At 43.1% G+C, this 16,621-nt stretch overlaps 1 protein-coding gene across 1 annotated transcript in view; it reads right to left on the reverse strand.

Moving 5' to 3' along the window:
* Positions 1-5,888: 5,888 nt before the first annotated feature.
* LOC115089277 (endoribonuclease Dicer-like) overlaps positions 5,889-16,621 on the reverse strand; it is a 54,136-nt gene continuing 43,403 nt past the window's right edge. Inside the window, exons 6-8 of the mRNA XM_029597399.1 lie at positions 16,347-16,509; positions 16,190-16,265; positions 5,889-6,141 (exon numbers count right to left, since the gene is read on the reverse strand). Coding sequence (XP_029453259.1) covers positions 5,976-6,141; positions 16,190-16,265; positions 16,347-16,509 — 405 coding nt within the window. The 3' untranslated portion in view covers positions 5,889-5,975. The remainder of the gene's footprint in view (positions 6,142-16,189; positions 16,266-16,346; positions 16,510-16,621) is intronic.

The raw sequence follows: 16,621 nt of genomic DNA on the forward strand, positions 1-16,621 counted from the left end.
GGTACCGGCCACTTCAGAGATGGTCAGATCTGTTTGACCTCTTTCAGGAAGCGGGAGACGTCCAAGTGAGAGGCTAGGCTGCTGCCCTCCACCTTGGCTCTGTAGCAGGCCAACACGTCTACCTGCACCTTTATGGAGCTGAGAGACAACCCCTTCTGTAAGCCGTTCTGCAGGAATTCCAGAATCGTGGGAATTTTGGCTGTCCGTGGGAGGATGTCACGGTCTTCACACCAGGCTTCGAATATTCTCCATATTCGTATGTAGGTTAGAGATGTGGAAAACTTGTGTGCTCGAAGCAGAGTGTCAATCACCGCCCCCGAGTATCCGCTCTTCTTCAGGCATGTCCTCTCAATGGCCAGACCGTAAGAGAGAATCGAGTTGGGTCTTCGTGGAGGATTGGGCCTTTTGGAGCAGATCCCAGTGTGGAGGTAGAGGGAGAGGGCTCCCTGTCAGTAGTCTTCGCATGTCTGCGTACCACGGCCTTCTTAACCAATCCGGGGCCACTATAAGAACTGGTTCCCTGTGGTGTTCTATCTTGCAGATGATCCCACCCAGTAGCGGCCATGGAGGGAAGGCGTATAGCAGGATTTCCTGTGGCCAGCCCTGGACGAGGGCATCGATCCCTTGGGATTGTGGTTCCCGTCTGCGACTGAAGAAGTTGGGAACTTAGGCGTTGGACCGGGTTACCAGGAGGTCCATGGCTGGTGTTCCCCAGTGGTTTACTATCAACTGGAAGGCTGTGGCCGACAGCTTCCATTCCCCCTGGGGTCTAGACTTTCTCTGCTGAGGTAATCCGCAGTGACGCTGTCTTTTCCCGCGATGTGGACGGCTGAGATCTCTTGTAGGTTTGATTCCGCCCATGCCATTAGGGGGTCTATTTCCAGGGACACCTGTTGGCTTCTGGTTCCTCCCTGGCGGCTGATGTAGGCAACTGTTGTGGCATTGCCCAACATGACTCTGATCGATTTGCCGTGGAGTCTGTGACTGAAGCGTAGGCAGGCTAGCCTGACTGCCCGTGCTTCCAGTCGGTTGATGTTCCATCCCGACTCTTCCTTGTCCCTTTGCCCCTGGGCGGTCAGTTCCTGGCAGTGAGCTCCCTACCCTCGTAGACTCGCATTAGTGGTGAGCAGGATCCAGGTCTGCGGGGATAGTCTTACTCCCTTGCTTAGATGGTCTTCTTGTAGCCACCATTGTAGCTGGGTTCGAACTTCCTCCGGGAGCTGCAGGCGAATGGAGTAGTTCTGGGACATTGGATTCCATCGTGACAGAAGGGAACGCTGTAGGGGGTCGCATGTGATCTCTTGCCCATGGAACCACTTCCAGTATGGATGTCATGAGACCGAGGACTTGGAGGTAGTCCCACACCTTGGGGCAAAGACTGCTTAACAGGTTTCGCAATTGATTCATCAGTTTTGTTCTCCTTGTAGGAATCAGAATGACCTTGTCCTGTCTGGTGTCCAACTGGACTCCCAGGTCAGAGGTTGTATCCGTGAGGAATTATACTGCTGGTTCTAGTGCTTCGACGGGTGTGGTGGCGTTCCTGGTCTTTGATAAGACGGCACGTGTCACCACGGCACAGCAGGCCGTGATCTGTGGTGACATAGCTGATACGTCGAATGACTGAGGATGGATTCCAGACGTCTGTCCTGGGCATCCTTGAGTGCCGCTCCTCCCTCGACTGGGATGGTAGTGCGCTTTGAGACCACGCAGACCATGGCATCCACTTTGGGGAATGCCAGGAGATCTTTGGCAGCGGGATCCAGGGGGTATAGGGCTGCCAGGGTCCGACCTTCCTTGAACGTGGTCTCCGGAGCCTCCCATTCCAGGTTAAACAGCTGTTGAACGGCTTTCAGCAAAGGGAAATAGCGGGAGGCCTGACGGAGTCTCTCGAGGAGGGGGTTCGTCTTCGGTTTCCCTGCGGCACTCGTGCCTGGGATAGCGAGCTCTTTCAGGCTGTGAGCCACGAGGTCTGAAAGTTCGTCTTTAGCGAAGAACCGCCTCATGATTCGATAAGGTTCCGTTCCTGGAGGGATTTCCCCATCCTCCAGGGAGTCTTGATCCTCATCCGAGATGTCCGTGTCCCCAATGTTGGGGCTTTGAGGCGGGAGGGGCACTTCTCTGGGTTTAGAGGGTCCCGGGATGTTAGGGTCCTCTGGGAGAGGCTTGGTTGTGTCATCGGGGGTGCCGGTTGCATGTGGACAAAGGTATGTAGGCCTCTGAGGAATTCTACCCAGGAGAAAGATGCTGGGTCTAAATTGAGAGGCACTGCATCACCGGGGAACCCGTTTGAGGGAGGGTTCCGCTGGGGGTAGCCAGATCCGGTGTACTGTCGGTGGATCCAGATCCCAGTGCCGGCTGGAGAGGACCTTGGCCTGGTTCACCCAGAGCCTCCTTGCACTGTAGACACAGGGCCGTGGCCTCTTCATGCTGCGCAGAGACCCTGAGCCTTGAGCTTCTTGTCCGGTGGTGCCATGATTTGTGCGCGTAAGATTGCAGAAAACTCCTGTTTGTGCATTCAAGTATACGCTGGGAGGCTTAGTTATGTGCTCCGAGTGCGCCAAGTTGTGCGTGTAGGTCGGATGTGCGCTCAATAAGATGCGCGCGCTGATGTGCGCACGGGGTTTACTTATGCGCCCAGCACAGTTGAGCATGTGCTGTGCGCCCGGCACCCTTGTGCGCGTTGCTGTGCGCATGGCATTTATGCGCGCGCAGGTGTGCACACGGCTCACCTCTGTGCACACAGATCGAATCTGCGGACAGGACGGCGATCAAGTGAAAATAGCGATGGCGACCAAGCGAGCAATATGGCGACCACCTCGGAGGGTCTCCATGTGGGAGGATCCTCGTGTCGGACCGGGGTCTAGCCTGGATAGGGCTGATCAACCCGGTAGCACTGATGCCGACTGGCGATCTGTGCGGCTATTCGAGCCTCGGAGACCAGAGACTTTTAGGAAGTGTTCTACCTTACCTTGTCTCGGCGTTTCCTGGTCTCGTTCCGGGCGGTCTCCGGCTGCGCGGGGAGAGGGAAAATTAGCTTCACAGCCGCACTCGAAGTTGCACCCGCTGCCTCTCAGCCACACCCGTTGCCGAGGGCTAAGTTCACGCTGGGAACCGGCTGCCGGACCGAGGCCTACCTCTGAGGGATCGCGGATATCACCTCAGGAATTCTCAACTGGGGGAGGGACCCATAGGTATCACTGCAGGAGAGCAGGGCTTGTCTGTAGAGGTAAGATTTCTTCTTGTTCTGGATTTCTTTAGTTAGAATACTCTAATGCTGTGCAAGCGTTGATAGAGTCCTGAACTGCTATGGAGGCAGAACATACTGAAGAGCAGGGCTACCTGCAGGGGTATATGTACTAGGGCTGATGTCAGGAGCACACTATACCCATTGGTCCTGAGTCCATCTGCTACACGCTAGGAAAGTAGCTGTTAGTTCCCTGGAAGTGTGTCAGCATTACCCAGAGAGAGCTCCTGGGCAAGAAAGAGGCAGAGTATGTCACTTCTGTCTCATACTGGATTAAATGCAATGATTGGGAACAGACACCAAACATTATTCTACAGGTTTGCAATGTTGCATCGCTCTACAGTTAGTGTACAAGTGTGGATCTGGGACAGCTCAGGGCACATTATCTGTTGGCCATTCTGTCTTACGGTCAAAGCAAATTCCTAGATATCCTTTAAGCATTGCCATTCCATCAGAAGTATTAGCTGGCATCCAGTGGAGGGGGTCCTTTTAAATTGTCTCATTATCAATAATTTAAAACCCCTAGAAATCCAGTCTAATAATACAAAAACACTTAATTTTTAACATGGGTTGCTGATTAGTGCTTCTCTTTACTGTACTGGAGGACTGCCTCCCTATCCAACACCAGTACACCAAGGAAACGATACATTATACATGGGAGTTACCACTTTAGGAAGACCATGAAATAGAAGCAAACAGAATGTCTCCAACATTCCTCACACAAGCGAGAAAAACTGATTTTGTTATTTCGACAGACAATTCTAAGACATAAAATGATTAAAAATATTCCTCTGAGGCTCTTGAGTCACGGTAATGGAGAGAAAAGAAGATGTAATTCAGAACATTCAAGCACTAAAACTACTCTAATCAAACACAAATTTAATTTTGCTTGCAAAACTGACAGGAATCCATTAAGATGAGAACAAAAGCTTTAAGAGAGTAAATCTTTTGTCGTTTTCTATCCAGTGAAGTGTTCGATATCCCAGATCACTCGTGTTATGAGTAAACTAGAGCTGGGCGGGGATGGGGGGCGGGAAAACAGTAATTATTTGCAATTAAACACAGCATTTCTAGGAGGAGCAAGCTCGGGCCAATGCGCAGAAAAACATTAAAAATGCCTTATTTAGCTCGTTCAAACCTTCAAGCATTACCAATGGGGCAAATCTGCAGCATAACCTCTACTGATATGCTGGTGGGAGTAAAAGACAGACCCCCAACTTTTTAAAAAGGTAAATTAAGAGGTATTATAGTTACAGTGCAAAAAATTAACATTTTTCAAGCATAATACATAAAACATAGCACCAAAACAAAAGAAAAACAATGCATGCAAACAAAGAAATCAAATTTAAATTGAGGTATTCAAGTGAACAGTGCCTACAAGGTCTAATCAAAGAAACTTCGGCAAAGCCTATAACATACGATTTGTTTTTTGTTTTTTCTAAATTAATGACCTAAATCACAGATATACCAAAGTATGGCAGTTTTTTTCTCAAACAGCAATTCCCATCGCTTACACAACAGCACAACTTTGGTTGCTGACATACACATGCAACATTGTGAAAAGTACAGTAAGAAGTTCCTAGGAGAAATCTCCGAAGTATAAAGGTGCTCCATTTTGTTAAACAAGTAACCAATTGATTACAAAATCTGCAGCATGTTTTAGGTGCGATATGTCCAAGATTAGTTTTCTGGCCAAAAAGTATGAGCTCTGAAATGAACCGTCATGGCATTGCCCCAACCAGGAGAACGTTTAGTGCAGAGTTTACTGTAGTCTTGGAAAACCGGGCCCTACACTATTTTCAAATGGTTTTAATAGCTACATCACCTCCTCCAAACTGTTAAAATAACCTCAATACATACACAGACATATGAAGACCATTTTTCATGAGAATTCTGTAATAATTTAAGTCACACCCATACTAAAACTTTGAAAATCTAGAGCCTTTTTCATCACACGATGCATAATAAAGTGAAGGGAATGTAAAACAGTTTGTTCAAAAGGGGGCGGGGGAGGAAGGTTACAAATTAAAGAATTATCAAGGAGGGTCTCTTAAGGCAAGAACCTTTCTACACGATCCGATATGGCAGCAGAAAATGGGGGTATCTGGCATGCCAGTCATTTCATTTCAACTTTTCGCTGTCCCGAACAATTAAGTGCAACAGTGACTGGGAATGTCATCCCGATACCAAGACGACGCGGAAAGAAAGGACAATACTGGCATACTTTTCGCTCATGCCAGATTATCCACTACAGTTTCTCAACTGTTTCGTGACTGGCACTAGTGCACAGAGTCAGGAATTTAACAAGCACTACATATAGAATATACGTGTACATGTTTGTATATATCTATATATAGATGGCTTTAAATCTATATCTAGATACATCTAGCAAATGATTTCAGCCTAACACGTAAGCACAGCTGTACTAACAAGTAAAACAAATAAAAATCGGACCTGACAAAATACTTGCTAAAGATTATGAATAAAGCACTCATGTGATTAAACAAAGCAGAAAGTGAGGAAAGAAGGCAAGATTGTGCTTGCGCAAAAAAAAAATATATATATAAAGATTATTAAACTACAATTATTTAAAAAAATTGTATATACAACGTTAATCTTTCTTTTCCCCTCCCCCCCACCCCATCATCTATTTTGTTACTAAACATTAAATTCTCTTTTCCATTTGTTGCATTCAGCATTAGCTCTGGTTTTCCTGGTTTGCAGAGGAGTCTCAGATGCTGGCCACCTGAGGTTGGTTCGCTTTGAGGCTTCGTAGTGCTCGCCTTGCAGCCGCTGATTTGGCAATCCTGTAGCTTCTGCCAACACCTTTAAACTTTCCTTTCCCTACAACTTCCACAGTCACTCTGACCTTGCCGTCATAGGTTCTTTCCGCAGGACTGAAAAGAAAAAAATTGCCCCCAGCCCCATGAATTAAGCAGAATCAACGACAGCAGGAAGATCTCTAGAGCCTGCATGCTTTGTGGCTCCAAGGACGGCTTTTTCCCCTCTTGCTATGTGATTGAATTATGCGCTAGGTTGGGGTGGGAGTTCCACAAGGGCTGCAAAGAAGTCTGGTTTTCAAGGCTATCAACAGTGAATACTCAAATATTTTTCCATGTGTTTAGTCTAAAAACAAGGTTCATTTGCATAGCTTGGTTACTCTGAGAAGCCCTGCACCATGCCATTATCTCACTAAGGTTGCCTAGGCCAAGCACTATGTTATTTGACACAGGTCTATCTCCTCTCCATTGGTATCCACGGAGAACTAAATGTATTGCTTTAGAAAATAACTCTTAAGGTTGTGCTATAAGATTTATCTACATTATATTACAAATAAGCCAGCAATAAATGTATTGCGCAATATAGGAAATTAGCAGATTGCAAAACCCTGCCACAAAAAAAAAATTGCAGTGCGTTAACCCCATTCACTGTTCCCCAGTATCACATATTTACAGATGTTGCTCTGTTTCAACATTTCACTGTCCATCTTGTGAACAGTGATAGCCTTAAAACAGAAGAACACAGTGGCACAGACTGCTATCATCTTACACAGAGTTTATGAATTTTATATTTTTTTAGATTCTTTATAAAAGAACACAGTGGCACAGACTGCTTTCATTATCTTACATAGGGTTTATGAATTTTATATTTTTTAGATTCTTTATAATAGTGTTTGCCAACCCGGACCTGCAATTTCATGCAACAGGTCTGCCTTTCATTATACCCCGAGTGCATGAGCCAGAGAAAGAATCCCATCCAATGGAGATCTTGTGTGTGCACAAAGATCTCATGTACAATCAATGTACAAGATCTAGTGTGTGCACAAAGATCTCATGTACAATCGCTGGGAATATCCTGATAAACAGAAAGGCTGGGAAATGCTTCTTCATAATGAGTGTGTGTGTGTATATATATATTTTTTTTTTAATTGGTTTAAAAATGTCACAAATTGCCAGGAATGAGAATCACTTCCCTTGTCACTAACTGATTAAGCTATAATTTTCTCATATGTACTCACAATAAAACACAAAGTGGCTCTGTGTGAGGGCAAGTGTTATCAATTCACTAACCTGCCTAAATAACCCCCCCATCCCTATGGCTTTATCATCTGGAATATCAGTCTAGTCAAAACATAGGCTACTCTGTCCTTACCCTTATAGAATAAAACAAAATCATATCAAGGATAGTCAATTAGAAACTATCTTTAACTTTATTAGAAAGCTCATCTCAGACTTCCAGTTATGACGTGAGTCTGATCGGACGACGGGGATTAAAGTTCCAGAACGCCTCTCCTAAAAGTCAACATTATTGAAGTCTAAGTGCCTGTAACTACTTTACTGAAAATAGAAAACTTATTTAAAATATAGCAGGAAGCTTAATTGCTAGCAAGAGAAGTGAATTTTGCGTGGTTATGAGCACAAAAACAACGCACCTTGGATGAGATATAAAAATGGCAGGGAATGACGGCACAGACAAAACAGCTATCTCAGAAGATGTTCCACAGCAAATTTCTAAGAGTGTGTCATCGGCATTAGGCGAACATTCAACCAAAATACAAGCTGCGTTGGAGGCAATAAAAGGAGGTTTGGAGGGGCAAAAGAAGAGACTGGATCTTGCTGAACAATGCAATTTGCTTCAAGATGATTGCTTGATTGATGCTGAGCGATATATTGACGATCTGAGAGAGAAAAATGCTGTTCTAAATGAACATATTGCGAATCAAGAAAGTCGCAACTGACGAAACAATATAAAAATTGTTGGGCTGCTGGAATCGCTCAGTGAAGAAGATTTTATAATTTTGTGGAGCAATGGCTTCCTGAGTGCCTGAGCCTTACCTTGCCAGATGACATCTTGGGTGCGAAAGGGTGCATGCTTAGGCCCGCCGCGGTATAAAGACGGTAAAGCCCCGGCCAGTGATGACTCGGATCCTCAATTGGATTCACAAAACTAAGATTTTACAAGTGTATCGTCAATAAGAGCAAATTGAATATAAGGGCAGCAGGATCCTCCTTTTTAATGATTTTTCATCCCATGTGGCAGCTCAAAGGAAGGAGATGTCCGTGCCCTATTCAGAGTTATTTTGCAGAGGTATTCAGCTCTCCCTACTGTTGCCGGCCTAACTCTGTGTACATCATGGGAATAAAGTGCCCTACTTTGCAAAGAAAAGCAAAGCAGCAGAGTTCCTGTCTTCTCTTAATGTCTCAGATGAGGGTTGCTAGTGCTTGCCAGTCGCCGTGCCGCACATGAATTGTAGGAAAGGAGGCAGCCATTTTCTCAAACATGTTCATTCACACATTCAATGGAGATGATCAGTCTAAAATCTAAGTGTTAAGGGTGTTACAGCTGTCCCGGTTTTGGTTCCAAGGCCTGGCCTGCGCAGGTTCTATATGAACATGGTGATTCAAGGGACAGTTTTTGCAGCGGGCCACAAGTTTTGCATTCACACCCAAATCTTCTAATGAGAAAATTCAAATCAGCATTATTTGTAGCTATGGGAGTGTTCAGTTTTGCTAATATTAATGGTTTTCTTCAGATGAAAGACCCATGATCATGATCAGGAGCTCTTGGGAAGGTCTTCATTCAAAGGCAAAAAAACAAAACACAGCACAAGAGTGTGAAGTAAACCCCACCGCATTCAGCTTACATTTGAATGCATTTGTTATTGCTCATTTGTGTGATCTATAGTTTTATAGAATCAATATTCCATTCCAGGTTACATTGTAAATTCACTTTATCTTGTGTTGGATCAGTTAGAGTGCGGGCAGAGGTTATATTGTGCAATGAAGGGGTGATGTTCACAGACGAACTCCAGAAGGGAAAAAGGGGGTAGCGGTTCCTTGGAGCAGCCAGGGGATGGGAGGATCTCAGGTATCTACTGGGGGGGGAATAGTGTACAAGGGTATGACTAGGAGTGTGAGTGTGAATGCCAGATATAACGCTGCTGATTTTGATGGGTGCTGTGGGCGCTGCAATTTTTGCAAATTAAAGCAAAGGTCAGTAAGTCTGACTTAGATGTCTGGGGGGGGCTCAGCTGGGAGACCTCTTGGGCTCATTTACTGTGCACTGTGCACTGGATGAATTTGAGGTGGAAGCATGGTGAAGGTTAATATATTATAACCTTAATGTTGATGGAATCCACTCACCATAGCAAAAAGCTGCTAAATATGTTTAAGCGCCTAAAATCCCAGGGGTTTTTTTTTTGTTTTTGTTTGTTTTTTTTACAGGAGACATTTAAATGATGGACATGTCAAATGAAAGCATGACTGGGCTGGTCAATGTGCATGCTATTCCTATTCTAGTCACAGAGAGGAGCGGCTATATTCTTACATAAGCAGCTGCCTTTTCAGGTGGATTACCAGCTTCAAGACACTGAAGGAAGGTATGTTATTGGGTTTAGCATGTTATACCAACAGAAGATGGCCCTTTGTAACTTGTATGCCCCAAATACCTTCTCACAGACATTTTTTAGGGCAACAGTAGCTAAATTATTAGCTTTTCCAGATTATAAATCGATTGGGGGTGGGGGGGATTTTAATATTGTTGCTGTAAACCTGCCAAAATTCCCAAGCCAGGTGCTGAAGACCTGGGAGTGAACTTTGTAAATAAAGGAACTTGGCCTATTGGCACCGAGGGGAGGGAGCTTGAAGTTACATTTTTTCCCAATCTTCACAAAACATACTCACGCCTGGACTATTGTTTGATATCAGAAAGTTTGTTTCCCGGGGTCCATAGAAACGATTTCTATCTCAGATCACATGTCAGTTTCCTATGGGTTGGAATTAAGGGAACCTAAATACCTGCCCTTTTCCTGGCAGATGAGCCTGGGGCTATATTTTGATGATACCTTCCAGACATATTTAAAGGAAAAATGGGCTGATTATGTGGTCACCACTTCTAATAACGAGGTTACCGAGTTGATATTTTGGGAAGGTGCTGATGCGAGGACACATACTAGCCTATGTAGAGAGAGTTAATCGAGCTAGAAATGCCGACATACTACATATGATGAAAACACTGAAAGATGCTCAAGCCAGACACATAGCTGACATATCGGAGCAGAATAGGATATTCACCTCATTTCAGAGAGCCGCAAAATTGCTCCTTTTTTGCACTATTAGCTTTATAGATATGGAAACAAACTTAGTAAACTTTTGGCAAATTTAATACATATAAAGGGCCCTAGATCACATATTCCAGATATAAAAGATAAACGACAAGTACACAAGCACTCTTTGGAAGATATCACCAGTAGGTTTTTAGAGTACTATCAAAGATATGAAGAAATTAAAAAAAGATTTCTTTACAAATTTTAGATGGCTCAAATTATCCCAGGACCAGGTGACTAAACTAAGTCTGCCTATAAGTGACGGGGAAACTTTTCACATGATCCAAAATCTAAATTGGAGAGGGCTGCTGGGATTGATGGGTTAGGAACAGAATCCTTTAAAATCTTGCGTGTCCCAATATTAATATCTCTTGTTGCATTTTTTAAATGCTATTATAACCTAAGGTTCTATCTCATCAGACATGAATCAGTCTAGAAACATAAAAATGATGGCAGAAGAAGACCAAACGGCCCATCCAGTCTGCCCAGCAAGCTTTGCACTTTTTTTTTCCCCTCATACTTCTGGTAGCTTTGGCTCTTAGTAACCTTTTGGTTCTATTTCCCTTCCACCCCCACCATTAACGCAGAGAGCAGTGTTGGAACTGCATTTAAGTGAATATCTAGCTTAATTAGTCAGGGGTAGTAACCGCCGCAATAAGCAAGCTACACCCATACCTATCCGCTTATCCAGACTATGTAATTCAGTCCTTGTTGGTTGTTGTCTGTATATAGATCCACTTTTCTTCATTCCCCCTGCCGTTGAAGCAGAGAGGTATGCTGGATATGCGTGAAGTATCAGTCTTTCTCCCCTGCCATTGAAGCAGAGAGCTATGCTGGATATGTATTGAAAGTGAAGTATTTTTATTTATTTATTTTATTTAGAATCTTTTCTATACCATCGCTAAGTTATCTACCATCGCAACGGTTTACATGCTGGCACATAAATTAATGTAGGGAAATTGTACTATCGTACATTCTAACAGGTGCCGTCAAAGGTTCAGTTACAATAAATCATTAAAGACAAATAATTGTTTAGTGAAGTAGGTCATGACCAGGTGTACCAGGAAGGTACTGTTTACGGGTAAAATTCACTATTCATAGTGTTACAATTATGTTTATAGTGATGTAGAGTTCATGGATTCCTCTATCAGGCTTATTTGGTTTTGGGTAGTAACCGCCGTAACAAGCAAGCTACTCCCTGCTTTTTTTGTGAATGCAAATTCTTTTTTCCACATTTCCTCTTGCCGTTGAAGCTTAGAGCAATGTTGAAGTTGCATTAACCGTATGTTTATTGAATAAGGGTATTATCTCCAGGCAGTAGCCGTCATTCCCGCGAGCCACCCACTCTTCATTCACGTCCTCTAGACTTTATGGATCCACAGTGTTTATCCCACGCCCCTTTGAAGTCCTTCACAGTTCTGGTCTTCACCACTTCCTCTGGAAGGGCATTCCAGGCATCCACCACCCTCTCCGTGAAGAAATACTTCCTGACATTGGTTCTGAGTCTTCCTCCCTGGAGTTTCAAATCATGACCCCTGGTTCTGCTGATTTTTTTCCGACGGAAAAATAGTAGTCTTGCCCAAGAAAGGAAAGGATCCCTTAAAAGTAGGATCATACAGACCTATTTCGCTCATAAATGTCAATATGAAAATTTTGGCTGCAGTTTTAGCAGGAAGAATTAATATGGTACTCCCAGACATGATACACAGGGATAAAACTGGCTTTGTAAAAGGACATCACGGTGTTAAAAATATACGACGTCAGATAGCAGCTTTAAGTGATCAGTCAAAATCTGATGCAATGATTCTCAGACTGGATATGGAAAAAGCTTTTGACCCTCTAATATGGGGATTTATGTTTTGGGTGCTATCACAATATGGTTTTGCAAGCAACATGTTACATTGCAGATTGCCAATGTATAGTGATCCTAGTGTGTGTATTTGTCTCAATGCTGAACTATCCTTTCCGTTTAGGTTCCAATGTGGGGTTAGACAGATGACCACTCTTACCCCTTTTATTCATTTTAGCAATCGAGTCATTAGCTATACAATTAAGGGAAGAAAAAGAAGTTCATGGTTTCTCAGTCAGTGGACATCTGCTAAAAATGGCTATTGTTCATTGATATTTTATTGTTTGGACAATTGAGAATATTCTTGTGATAGTGAAAATATTTTCTCAATTCCAATCAGTAGCTGGATTAAAAATAAATTTCAGCAAATCAGAAGTGCTAGCACTAGATACCGATGCCTCTGCATCTTGGGCGGGCTTTTTCCTTCCCCTTTGTATAGGCTAAACACAAAATTAAATATTTGAGAGTATTCATTCCACAAAATCTTCTCCTCTCTATGCCTCAAATTTTGCAGAGGTCTTTACAAATGTGCAGGCGCAGTTACAACCTCTTTCATAGGGAGATGCGATATTGTGAAGATGGTGATCCTACCAAACAAACTTTTTGTATAAAATGTAGATGCTTCCCTGCTGGCTTATTGTAAAAGATCCGAAGTGGCTCGTCAGAATTTCTCTCTTATTTGGAATGGAAAAAGTGCAAGGATTAGCTGCTCTAAATTAATGTGTGTGTGTGTGTGTAGGGGGGGGGGGGGGGGAGATTTCCCAGATCACAGATATTACAATGTGGCATGCCAGTTGTGTCCCCTAGGTGAGTTGATTTCAGGAAAATATGCATATTGTGAAAAGGGTCTGCTAGACGGTATGGTTCACCCTTGGACTCCTATATATTTAACTCACACTACTGATAATAATTATTGAAACTGGTGAATGCAAATGTATTATTATGACCCTGTGTACTATCTTGGTGCTGACTTTGTAAAACCTGGGGATTAGGGGTGCACCAATCACTACTTATACCTTTACTTGAAAATGAAGATTTTACCCCCCAACATGGAATACTGCTCTACTTTTCGTCAATGGAAAGTCTGGGGACTTCTGATTTATACGAGGAAGGAAGCTCCATTTGCTTATCCTTTGCTGCAGTGCAGAGATTTCATCAGATCCCCGCCACTCAATTCTTTGCTTTCTTGCAGTCTAGACACTATACTGGTCAGAAGGCACTTTTACAACAGAGTACACTTTTCTGCAAGATGTACAGAACACAACGGCCAAAGGAAATTCTGTCTTGGGTTGGCATAAGTTGTGCAAACTGCGACTCCAGGAGCAACGCTTGAATTCTCTAAGCAATTATTGGACTTCTTTGCTGGGAGTGGAGATTAAACCTGAGAATATTAAGGTGTTTTTCAAGTCATACCAATATTTCAAAGATTCAAACTGGAGAGATATGAAATTTAAATTGCTTCAGCACGTATACATTGATGATGTCAAGTGCCACAGAATGAAAATCACCTCATCCCCTATGCATGTTAAATGTGAAGCTGAGCCTGGAATTTAGCGTTTTTTTTGATGTGTCCCAAACTGTCTGCATTTTGTGATAAAGTGCTATATGTGGACTCTAGTTGCAAAGGAGCTTCACTGCCACGCTCTGGGAAAACAATTCTGTTGGGAGAACTGCTGGGATTCGCAAAACATTCTCACGATGTAGCCAAGTTCTCACATCTGGCACTGGCAGTGGCGTGTAAATGCATCCTAATGAATGGATAGATGATACACTTCCCACAATAGATCTGTGGCAAGGTAAAATGACACAGTTTATGCAAGTGGAGTGGTCAGATACTGAATGTTTGGCCACTTTCGTATCTATTTGCTGTGAAACAGTGGAAAAGATTTTATGATCAACTGCAACCAGAGATGAAAGCCAACATATTGGCTTTGGGGTATTCTGGATTCTGAATACTAACCTTGGTAAGCATGAAATCACGACACTGTATTGCAGTACCTGTTGCATGACTACATCTACACCTGTCTACTCACAAATACTTAAAGTAAACAGGGTCTATGTGTAGGGGGCTTTTAAATTCCACCATACAGTTCCAAAGTCTGTGTTTTAGGAGTGAGTGTGAATATGAAGGCATGTACATATGTGTGTGTATGAGAGGTGCGAATAGAGCGGGAGTACATATGTTATGTCTGGCAGTGAATGGGGATGAGGGTGTTAGGGATTTCTAAAGAATAAAACCTTATGGCTTAGAACAACCATTAAGAGATTATCGAGACCTAATTATGGTTGGTATTGTGGATTTTGGTCGACTGCATGGGATGAAGAGAGTTTATAAGACTGATGTCATCATACTTGCTTAGGAGCTTTTGTGTGTCTTCAACCAAGCATTTTTAGATCTCACTGTAGGTCTGCTTTTGTACAGCTGAGTATGTGTCAGTTTTGAACTGTAGTATTCAAACTGTTTGAATGTATACATGCCACTTCCATTCAAAGTATTTTGAAAAAAAAAAAAAAAAAGCTTGTCTCAACATTTAATTAATAAGAAAATTATTTTATAAAATGAGGGTGTCAGACACCTTCAACTGGCGCTATGGTGAATCTGCATTGCTGTAATTTGAACCACATAGTACCATGGATGTTTGTTTACCCTCATTTATTAGTGAAAGGTTTTTTTCAGTCTGGCACTATCTAATTACTTAAAATAAACTGTGCATTCAACACAGTAACAAATTCACAGTAACATGGTAAATGATGGCAGAAAAAGGCCCATCTAAGTCTGCCCTGTAATAATTTTATGTGCATTTACCCAAAATTAGATCAAATTCCCATGTGGAACCCAAGCCCCAATCCCACTGTGTCCCCTTTAGAGTTGCATCTGCCGCTCTGTGTGGGTTACCCCATGCCTTCCAGGAAGCACAATGTGGCCATATCACTGCTGGCCTGAGTTGACCAGTGCCTTCATTACCATTTTCTTGCTACCAGGGATCCTCCCATGCCTTCTTTAAATGTCACTTATCTCGTCATCCCTACCTCCTCTGGGAACGTATTCCAGGTATCTACCACCCTCTCTGTGAAAACACTGATCTTGACTCTACCCCCTTGGAGTTATATCTTGATCCATCTAAGTAAATCACAAGAGAAGAAGGAAGAAAGAATAAACTCTCTCCAAGACAGGGGAAGCCAAGGTTCCCCTACTCCTATCTGCTGGAGTCAGAAAGATACTGAGGGCTCACAGAGGGTGCACTGGTTTATATGGCAGCACCCTCCGAAGCCTTGTCTGACTCCATCTGCTGGACAGGGGACATAACCCACCTTATGGACTGATCCTGGTATGTACAGGGAACTTGACTCTACCCCCTTGGAGTTCCATTTTGTGACCCCTATTCCTCAGCTTCTTTTCCATTGAAAAAGCTTGGCTTCCTATGCATTAATACCTTTCAGGTATTTAAATGCCTGTATCATATCCCTTGTTTCGCCTCTCTTCTAAACTGTACATATTGAACTCCTTCAGTCTCATTTCACAGGGCTTCCAGTACAAGCCTGCACCATTTTGGCTGCCCTTCTTTGACACGTCTCCAGTCTCTCTATATCCCTTCTGAGATATGGCCTCTAGAACTGAACACACTACTCCAGCCTTTATTACACTCACTTCTTTTTGTACTTTCTCTTCTATTGATTTCATACTCTAATCTTAATTCGCATGAACATTAACAGTTGCGCACTGTAATCCAACAATGGCCGCTGTTTCGATAAATAGGTTCCTTCAGGGAATAAGATTTCAAACTTCCATACTAATTATTTGGATTGTGTTCTCTCACACTCAACTACACGCTCTATCCTTCCACAAGTTCTTAGTAAATGCTGAGATGAGTTTTCTAATAAAGCTGTAAGACAGCTTCTGAGTTATTTGATTTCTATTCCAGTTTGACAATCCTTAATGATGCGTTTTATAATCTGGAGATCATACGCACTAACCAAAGAATGGTCTCACCTGAATTTTGCTGTCTCAGGTTCCATCTCCAATAATTCTCGCACTGGGGAGCGAGGCACATTTGCAGAAAATTTTTCTGTAGGGGGACAGAGATCCGTTTAGAATTTTTCTGCAGGTATGTGAATTATAGAAAAATATTTCAATAAAGGCTAGTCACCTATCAATGGCCTCATCATAGGATAGTACACATGCCAAACCATTTCCAAAGACATCCCACTATCTATATAAATGGCACCAGCAAGCGACTCAAATATGTCCCCCATGGCCTTCGGTACTTCTATATCTTCTTCCTTCTCTTCATCTTCTTCGGACCTTCTGAGCTGTGTACAATTAGAACAAAACAAGAGATTTTACAGCTTTTCTACACCCTATCTATAGGACCTCGTCAATTCACAGACTACATGTTTGTTTCTTTCTTTTCTTTAGATTTTA

Source organism: Rhinatrema bivittatum, chromosome 4, assembly GCF_901001135.1.
Source record: "Rhinatrema bivittatum chromosome 4, aRhiBiv1.1, whole genome shotgun sequence".
Lineage (NCBI taxonomy): Eukaryota > Metazoa > Chordata > Amphibia > Gymnophiona > Rhinatrematidae > Rhinatrema > Rhinatrema bivittatum.